Source organism: Macaca mulatta, chromosome 20 (assembly GCF_049350105.2).
Source record: "Macaca mulatta isolate MMU2019108-1 chromosome 20, T2T-MMU8v2.0, whole genome shotgun sequence".
NCBI lineage: Eukaryota > Metazoa > Chordata > Mammalia > Primates > Cercopithecidae > Macaca > Macaca mulatta.
Genome location: NC_133425.1, coordinates 81,884,572 through 81,893,973, shown reverse-complemented (window position 1 = coordinate 81,893,973; position 9,402 = coordinate 81,884,572). Strand labels below are relative to the sequence as shown.

At 59.8% G+C, this 9,402-nt stretch overlaps 2 protein-coding genes and 1 long non-coding RNA gene across 5 annotated transcripts in view; 2 read left to right on the top strand and 1 right to left on the bottom strand.

The window, feature by feature from the left end:
• Positions 1–382: 382 nt before the first annotated feature.
• Positions 383–4,738, bottom strand: FOXF1 (forkhead box F1). Its single transcript, XM_001084773.5, has 2 exons — positions 3,244–4,738; positions 383–1,878 (listed from the first exon to the last, which is right to left on the bottom strand). The coding sequence occupies exons 1-2, from the start codon at positions 4,379–4,381 to the stop codon at positions 1,718–1,720; spliced, it is 1,299 nt and encodes a 432-aa protein (XP_001084773.3). The 5' UTR covers positions 4,382–4,738; the 3' UTR covers positions 383–1,717.
• LOC106995109 (uncharacterized) overlaps positions 4,547–9,402 on the top strand; it is a 24,778-nt gene continuing 19,922 nt past the window's right edge. For 2 of the 3 annotated variants that reach the window (XM_077986622.1, XM_077986621.1), the window contains exon 1: positions 4,944–5,306. In XM_077986622.1, the coding sequence (XP_077842748.1) occupies positions 4,944–5,306 (363 nt within the window). Of the gene's footprint in view, positions 5,307–9,402 lie in introns of all 3 variants that reach the window. The other variant, XM_077986620.1, reaches the window with a different exon arrangement.
• LOC144338152 (uncharacterized) lies at positions 6,047–7,872 on the top strand. The gene is made up of 3 exons (XR_013412005.1): positions 6,047–6,141; positions 7,445–7,566; positions 7,754–7,872. It is a non-coding gene; the product is annotated as an uncharacterized LOC144338152 (long non-coding RNA).

Below are 9,402 nucleotides of genomic sequence, written 5' to 3'. Positions count from 1 at the left end.
ATATGTGCACAAATATGGTTTAATTGGTGTTCCCTAGGGGAAGGAGGTCTACAGTGTTCTTTAAACGTTTGATTATTTCTTTAAAACGATCAATGACATTTAGAGGGGCAAAGGGCTCTTCTTAAAAAACAGAAGCCAAGAAAAATAGTTCCTCTTGTCCAACATTTACTTCAAAGTGGAATGAAGAGTGAAAAGAGGAGGATTTGCCAAAAAAGAAAACAGTATTCAGAATCACCCACAATTTTTAAAAGTCTAGAGATCCAAAGCCTGTTTTTTTCCCCCACTCTATCTTTGGGAGTCTGTAAGGTATTCTGCAATCTCAATCCCAATAAAATACTCATGCAATTTTATTTCTAGTTGATACAATTTTAAAGGCCATGTACAAATGTTATACATTTTTATTTTTGTTCTTTTTTTAGGAAAAAATACACAAAAGGCAAAACATCCTCAAATGGTCCTTTTCTACAGTGCAGAAGGAAATTTCAAATTTCAAATCCGTGTCACAAATGCTGCACTCTAGCAGCCAAAATACAAAAAAAAAAAAAAAAAAAGGAGGGAGGGTAGTCCTTCATATTATATATATATTTATATAAAACATATGGAAATTTGTTTTTACACAGATCGGTCTTTGTTTCAAATTTACAATGGATATCTAAAAAAAATTCTACACGGCAAATATTGCCAACAAGTTACACCATTAATACTGATAAACGGAGGAGCCTACGCGGTGTTTTGGTTATTAGGGAAAGAAAGTAGAATAAATAAACAGGAGCCTTGCTATAGTTTTTAAAAGTGCCTTAACCTTTCTGCGTCCCCGCAATCCTGAATCCGCGCGGTCACCGGGCCGTCCTAGTCCCTGCGTCGCGCTGTGTTCGGCTCGTTCTCGGACCAGAAAGTTTACAGTAGAGGTTGGGAGAGAGAAAAATACTCACTGAAAAAGTCTAAATAAAATTCAAGACAAAACGTAACAGAAAAGGCTGAAGCGAAGGAAGAAGAGGAACGTGGAAGGGGACGGAGGCAGACGCCCAGACGGCCGCTTGCTTCGTGGCTCCTTCAATTTTCTGTTTAAAGACGGACAGTGGCTTCCGAAATGCAAGTTGTTCGCACAAAGATCCACCTGCGTTCCAAGGAGGAGACTTCCGAGGTGGGGAGGGAGATCGGGAGGGAGATCCAAGCTCTCGTCCCCTCCCGCTCCCCGGAAAAGACAGCTCTAAAGGGAGACTTGCGTATTCCAAGACATTCTTTCAAAAAAAATAAAAAATAAAAAGATAAATACTCAACCAAAAAATAAAAGTATTTGATAATGATTGGTCTCACATGTTTGCCTTTCTTCTAAAAATCTTCCTCCCCTTCTGCCATTGGCCGGAAGGAGGGGGGACCTCAGCAGAATTCCTGTGTGGCTGCGGAAGGCCTTCCCCTGCACAGCACCGTCTCAGCCGGGTTCAACAGGATCAAAAACCTTTATTTACCAACGGCTGCAGTCGGATCAGACCCACCACTACCATTTCTTAACAATTTTGAGGGAGTGAGGAAGGAGGTGCCAACCGCAGCGCTGTGTCTTTGCGTTGGGGATTCCTTGCCAAATACTCCTGTTGCGGAGGGGTGGAACCCTTTTTTTCTGCCGACGGTTATACCTCGAGAATAAAGCAGTTTCTTGTGCCGGTCCAGGGTCCCTGTGACCCGCCTGCCTGCACCAGGAGGGCCGGCGGCGGCAGCCTCACATCACGCAAGGCTTGATGTCTTGGTAGGTGACCTGCTGGTGATAGTAGGAACCCCCGCCGGCCGAGTGCATGGAAGAGGACGCCATGGCGTTGAAAGAGAAGACAAACTCCTTTCGATCACACATGCTGGGCGACTGCGAGTGATACCGCGGGATGCCTGCAAGGCGAGGCGACAGGAGGGGTTGGGGGAGCAGAAGAGTTAGCCACGGTGGCTCAGAGTTCAGGCGGAGGAGCAGCGCTCCTGGGGCGCACAAGGCCTGCCAGCCTGGCTCCGGAGCACGGCGGCCTACCCGCCCTCCTCCCGGCCTTCCTGCTGCGCACCCAAGGAAAAGACTCCAGAACACTTGCCACGGCCTCGCTCCCCGCAGTGCCTGCCTGCTGCGTGCCTGTCCAGCCTCGGACCCCGTGCAGGGGCCCAGGGGGAAGTGGTGAGGGAGGCTAAGTGGAGGGCCCCTAACTCTCACAGCCGTCACCGCCAGGGCAGCCCCCCCCCCCGCCCCCCGCCGACCTCAGAGGCTCCCACTGCCGGCCGGGTGGAAGGAGAGGCCAGTGCGGGGCCAGCCCAGGCCAGCAGCAGGGGTGAGAAGAAGCTTCTCCAGAGAACAGGCCCCGGAGCGGAGAAGTGCGCCGCAGATAGGCTGCCTAAGGCCTCCAGGCCTGCCTCCTGCCTCCTGCCTCCTGCCTCCTGGGGTTGCTGACAGCTGACCCTGGATGGGCCCTGGCGAGCTCACTCCAGCTTTTACCAGAGCTGGGCCTGCAGGCTGCGGGGAGCCTGGGGCAGAATCAGGAGGCGAGGCTGCCGCATCTCCCTTGGCAGATGCTTCTGTATGTTTGGGGTGTTGGGGTATCAGGGGTGTTGGGGGTGTGGAGGCCTGAAAACTTGGATCCTAAAAAAAATGGAGCCCCCATGGCCCAGCCTGCAGCTCTGACCCTCTGGGGCCTGGCCACGCACCGCCCTGCCTCCCTCACCACAAAATGCCCCTGGACTCAGCTGTGGCTCTGCCAAACCCGGTCCCCTGAAGGCCGGGGCTGAGCCTCTGAGCGCTGGCCCAGCGGCTTTGGGCCTAACTCTTCCGTTCTGCCCAGCCCCAAGCAGAGGCAGCTCTCCAGGCAATGTGAGGGCCACCCCCGGGAAGGGAGGGCCATCTGGCCAGGGCTGGGAGCCTTAGGTCCATCCCAGGACCTTTCCAAAGTGTAAAGGGACTTAAGGGACACAAAAGGACTTAGGGCACTGGGGTCTGGGAAATCTTGCTAAGGACCGGCCTACCTGGTCAGGCCTGGAGCAGCCGGCAGCTGGAGTTGGAACAGAAAGAGAAACAGATGGGCCCAAACTAGGCTCAAGAAAGGTAGTCACTCTTCACAGGGGGAGAGGTGGGGCAAAGAGGCACCTTGGGGAGCTGGTGCCTCCCCTCAGCCTTGGGGTTCCGACCACAGAAGTGGAGGGGCTCGCCCCTGGCTGGGTCCCGCTGCCACTCAGATTCGACTTCCCGGGAACCAGGACGCCCTCGGCCTCCCCACTCACCTTGCAGCTCAGCTGGGGCGTTGTGGCTGTTCTGGTGCAGATACGGCTGCTCCAGGGAATGCGTGGAGAGGCTGCCGGACAGGGGGTTGGCCGCGGGGTTACAGGGGGACAGGGGCTGCTGCTTGATGTAAGAGGCGCCGCTGTTGAGTGCCGCGGAGGCCGAGGGCGGCCAAGCCGCCGCCGAGCCCGAATAGACGGCGTGCGGCTCCATGACCCCGCCGGCGCCGGTGGGCAGCAGCGGGGAGGCGGGCACAGAGCTGTCGTGGTGCGGGTACTCGCCGGCCGCCGCGCCGCCGCAGCTGCCCATGTACGAGTGGCCGCCGTTGGAGGGCAGGTGGGGCACCGAGTGGCTGGGCAGGGCCATGCCGTCCACGTTGCCCGGCAAGTGGCCGTTCATCATGCCAAGGCCGCCCTCCAGCGCCAGGCTGTTGGGCGGGCACGAGAGGCCGCCGGCCGAGCCCTGGAAGCCGTAGGTGTCCGGGAGGTGGTTAAAGCCGAGCCCGTTCATCATGCTGTACATAGGCTTGAGCGCCTGGCATTTCCTTCGGAAGCCGCGCGGCCGCCGCCGAAAGGAGCCCTCCTCGAACATGAACTCGCTGGCTGGGTCGATGGTCCAGTAGTGGCCCTTGCCGGGCCGTCCGAGGCCCTTGGGTAGCTTGATGAAGCACTCGTTGAGCGAGAGGTTGTGGCGCACGGAGTTCTTCCAGCCCTGGTAGGAGCCGCGGAAGAAGGGAAAGCGGCTCTGCAGGAACTGGTAGATCTCGCTGAGCGTCAGGCGCTTGGTGGGCGAGCTCTGGATGGCCATGACGATGAGCGCAATGTAGGAGTAGGGCGGCTTCTCAGGGCGCCGGATGCCGGCGTTGGTCTTCTTGGCCTTGGACGGGCCGGACGACGCGGGGTCCATGGCCGCGCCGCCTCCCCCGCCGCCGCCGCCGCCGCCGCCGCCGTGCGGTGGCTGCTGCTTCTCGGGCGCCGAAGACATCGGGTGGCTGCTGCCGCCGCCGCCGCTGCCGCCGCTGCTCTGCGCCGCGGACGGGCCGGGAGGAGGAGGAGGAGGAGGAGGAAGAGGACGAGGGGGGGGAAGAGGGCGAGGGGGAGGGGGCTGCGCGCGCGGGGCTGGCTGCACCTCTGCCGTCATCGGCGGCCACTTCTCCCGAGCGAGCCGCTGCGCGCCCGCCCCCGCGCTCCCGCCCGCCCTCCCCAAGGAGCTGCTGGATCCGCCGGCGGTTGGCTCAGAGCCCCTCTCTCTCCAACTCCCGCCTCCCCCACCTCTCTCCTCCCTCTTTCTCTCTCGCCCTCCCACAAGGAAAGAAGCCGAGCTGAGGCAGAGGGCAGCCCAGGCGGAGGCCGTGAGGAGGCTACCCCCGCCGGTATTTTTGTGGGGGAGGCACCACCTCCAGGGCTTACGGCCGTGCGCCCCAGCCGGGAGCAGCCCTGGGTCCCAGCCGCCCGCGGCGCTCGGCTGCGAGATTCCGGCCGAGAGAGCCTTCACTTCATCTCCGCTCGGCGGCGTCTCGAGGTCGGCGTAAGACCCTCCCGGAGTTCCCTCCCTCCGTCCCTGCCCCCCTCGGGCCCCCGCGTTGGTGGGCGCTTAAAGAGCCCCCACTCTCGCCGCCCCGCGGCCGCCAACAAAATCCGCCCCGCCTCCACCAACCTGGCCAGCAAGTGTTAATGCGCCCTCCGCCCGCGGTTCAGCCCCGATGCGCGCTGGACCCCGCCTTCCCCGCCCGGGCGGCGCGGCGGGAAACGCGCTCTGGGCCAGGGCCTTCCCCGACGCGCACAGCCCTGTGGCAAATCGCAAGTGCGGTGGCCTCCCGGTCGTGACCATCGCGGGCACAGCCGGCTCGACTCCGGTCCTCTCGGCCGGCCGGCGTAAGTTCCCGCGAGGGACCGCCTACCCACTCTCCCCGCCCCGGGAAGGACTGCGCAGCGCCCGGGATTTTTCGGACTCGCCCAGCAGCTTGCGAGCGGGCGGGCAGCCGCCGGGGCAGAGCGCAGGAGGAAAACGAAAGCGCAGCACGAGTCGCGGCCGCTTTGTCTCGGGTGCCGCGGGCCTGATGGGGGTGAGTGAGAACCCGCTGGCCCAGTGGCGACCCAAACCGCACAGGCCCCGGAACAAGCTGCGTGCTCAGTCACTCACCCATGCCCGCACACCCTCGCGCTCTTGTGCACACGTTAGCACACACATACATGTCTTGATGCACATGCAAACCCGGTAAATTACGCAAACAGACGTGTAAACACACCCATGCGTGTGTGCACACTCATGTGCAGAGGGCGCTCAGGCATGTGCGCACCCACTAATGCGCTCGCTGACACAGAAGCTTAAGGCCCAAAGGAGCTTAAGTTCGCACTCACTCCCACTCACGCGTACACACGCCACACTCGAATCTGAACTCACACGAAGTTCAGTTGCCCTCCCCCACTCCCAACACACACTGAAAACCCGCCTATTTGGCCCCGCGGCCCCCATTTTCAAAGCACAGGTTCCGATTTCCCGAGAGATGGCAAAGGCCCTGGCAGGAAGTTTACAGGGTTTAAAGTAAACAAGTTCTGGGGGATTCTTTAATAATAATAATAGAGAATTCTGCGTGCGCAGCGCGGGAGGGGGGAGTTGGCCTAATGCCCCTGTGGGCTCGGCCTGCCGCCGCCGCGGGGGCCTCTGACACTGCGCGCCAGGCCAGGTTCCTGAGAGCAGACAGCGCGGGCGGGGAGCGCGGGCCAGGGCGGCCCTCGCGCGCCTGGCTGCCAGCCCGCAGGGGGCTCGCACGCAGACCTGCCCTTGCCACCTCAGCCCTAGGGTGCGGGCTGGGGCGGTGGAGCCAGGGAAGGTGGTGCGGAGAGCCGAGCGCAGGACTGCGCAGGAGCCCCGGCGCAACGCTGTGCGCACAGACCCAGGTGAGTGCTGCTCTCTCGCACCGACTGCTGGGTGCCGGGCCCGGCCTCTCCCTCCAGGGTTCCCGGTTGGGAAGAGGGGGGTGAGGGGTGTTCTCGCGGGTCATCGCGAGGAGCCTAGAGGCCAAGCCCCGGCGCGAGCTGGGGCGAGAGGCGTGTGCCGGGCTCGCAGCACTGCCCGCGGCGCGGCGCGTTCAAAGCCCACCCGCCTCTCGGTTTCTCCGGATTCCTTGTCTTTCGCTAACTACCCGCCCCCACCTTCCTTGCTCGGACGCCTTCATTTTCGGCGGGAGACTCCTTGTCGCCTTCGGGGCGCCTGGCACGTCGGTGCGAGGAGCTGGGGGGCTCGCCGGAGCAGCCTGCCGGGCTGTCGCCGCCTCCTCCCCCAGATCCGCGCTCGCGGGAGAAGAGAGCCGCCTTCGCGCTGTCCTTCCGCTGGCCTCTCTGGGTCTCCGCGCTCAGAGAGCCTGGCCCGCCTAGGGAAAGAATGAGTGTGGGACGTGACCCGTAGTGTGTGGTTGTGCATTTACGCAGGTAAACGCTTTCTGGCAGACCCGCTTCCACTTCACACAATCAGCTCAGCCTCCGCGGACACAGATACGCTCCACACCGCCCACGGCCTCGAACACCCTTCCCAGCGACCCTCACAGCTCAGGCGCCCCCCAACCCTTGGACCAACACATAGGCCTGCCCAACGGGGAGGGCACACTTTGGTTTAAGTGCACACCTCATGGACGCCCACGTGTTCTGCACTGCGCATTCGCCCACGCATAGCCAGACGCCGCGCTCAAATAATAAGTACCGCCACTCCACACGTGCACACGCGCCCACGCACACATGCATTCTCACATTCTCTATTCTTTCTTTCTTTCTTTTTTTTTTTTTTTTTTTTTGGTTGGCAAATGGCAGTTGCAGATGAGGAGACCCTGGCCTCCGGAGGAAAGTTCTGTTCCCAGGAAGGGGTCGCTACTGCCGACTGCCAAAGCACATCTGGCCTTTAGCAGAGGGGAGCAGGGAAGCTGCATAGCTCTTAAGCCAGCTAGGGGTGCAGGATGCACCCTGGGGCTCTCTGCAAGTGGAAATAACATTCTTCCTTCCCCTCGCCCCTCCCCCACTCATGGGGCACCTTCAAAGTGAGGGGGTCTCTAAAGCATGAACTTGGGGAACCCTTTCCCAGCAGCCTCCTTCACTCTTGGGCCTTCTTCATTTGGGGAAGGGAAGCAGCAGGTCCCATCTTTGGCTAACCTGGAGACCTTTTTTTTCTCCCTTTCCACCCTTCTTTCTACCGTTTCACCCGCTCTGACAGTAAGCCAGATCTTACAGGCCAGCCAGCCATGGAGTCCAGGGTAAGAGCCGGCCCAGTAGGCCTGGGAGTCTCAGGAAAGCCAAAGATGGAAGCTCTCCTCAACTGCTAATCTCTACTGCTGGGTGTGTGTAGAAGTGGGGGCGTGAGAGAGGAGGGTAATTAGCTCCTAACTCTGTAATTTGGAGGGGACCCCCTGAATTCTGGGGAAAACCACAGTCGTAGCAAGAAGGGCTTTCCTTCATGCCCAGAGACTGCATTCTCGGCTCTTAAAATGTCCCTGAGAGGTCTCCCTTAATCCTGCATTTTTAGGATGGAGAAACTGAGGCCCAGCATGGACTTGGCACTCATCAGCCAGCGCTGAGAGGTGAACATCTCTGTCTGCCCTCTGTACGCCCAAGGACAAAACATCCTGGCTTTTCACCCTTCCGGGTGCCTCCGTGTAGGCTGGGAGTGGAGAGAGTGGGGCTTAGAAAACAAATGCTGTCACCACACAGCCCTGGCTTCCCAGGCCCAAGGGGACAGAGAGCCCCATTGGAGAACTGATGGTGATAAAATAGCAATGACAACTACAAATACTGTGATAATAGTAGGCTCATCCACTGCTGCCCAGGCACCAGGCGCTGCTCCTCACTCCACAAACTGCCCTTGTCTGCTCCTAACCTTCCTCTTGGCTGTCAATTCTTTGAAAACTAGTCAGACCTGCCCCCACCCCCAGAAGGTGCATATTTGTGACATTCATAGAATGATTTTGAAGGTTTCACCAAATGCCTGGAGCCCATCTGGGAACCTGTGAGGCACCAACCATGAACACAGGACCCCGGTTAAATGTCCCTAAGAAACTTGCTTAATATTCCCCGATGCCCCTACCAAGTCAGTATAATCTCCCTCTTCCCTCACAGATGGAGCTCGGCGAGGTCACTCCAGATCTTAGGTCACCCTGCAGAGCCAGTATCCAAACCTGGCCTGATTGCAGAACCAGGGCGTTAAGTGTCCTGACCACGGGGTGAGGTCCGGCGGTGCCCAGGGCAGAGGGGTCCCTCTGCCGTGAACCCCAAAGGCAGGGGAATTTGAACTCGCCCCACCACGTAGGGATGATGCACACGCTCTTTGTGCCTTAGTTTCTTTATCTGAAAAATGGAACTCATCATGGTTCCTATTTCTTAGGGTCATACGGAGGGCTGGACAAGACCATGCACGGAAGGCTTAGGTTGTGCAAACAGAAACAAAAACCCCAGGGGCTCAGTTCCAGGGACGGAGGAGAAAATGCAGACAGGGACAGAGATCGCCGGCAGCCTTTTGCTCTTGGATTAAAATCCATGAAGGCCGGCCCCCTCCCACCCCAAAACAAATCTGCCCCCCAGCTCCGGCCCCAGGAATCCTGAAATTGGCGGAGAGGGGTTGGCGGGGGTGTGTAAAAACAGACACGCCTGCGACGTCTCCCACTCCCCAGGCCCAAGGTATTTTTACTAGCTAATTGCTTAAGTGAAGCCGCCCGGGCCGAGAGCGCGCCGTAACCCGAGCGGGGAACCAGATCCCGCTCCGAGGGAGCCCGGGCCGGCCGCGCGGGCGGGGCAGGGGGCCGCCGACCACCCACCGCGAGGGCAGCCGCCCCGCCGGCCGCCGCAGCCCCTGCTCGGCATTAACGCAGAGCCCGCGCCCTCCTCGCCCCCGCTCCCTCCAACCCCCTGCGAGGCGAGGTTCAAACGACGCCTCAAGGTAGGGCGGCCAGCCAGGACCCGACGCGGGAGCTAGGCGGGAGGGAAGCGGCCTCTCCTGGGGGCTTCGGAAGGGAGGGAAGGAGGACCCGGCAGGGGGAAACGAAACTCCACGGCCGGCGGAGGGGAGCGGGTGGTATATTTGTGGGTGAAAGTGCAGCCCTGGGGACTAGGGGACTGTGGGGAAATATCAGGTCCAGCGGGTGGATTATAAGATGAACTGTGTACAGATACCTGAGATAC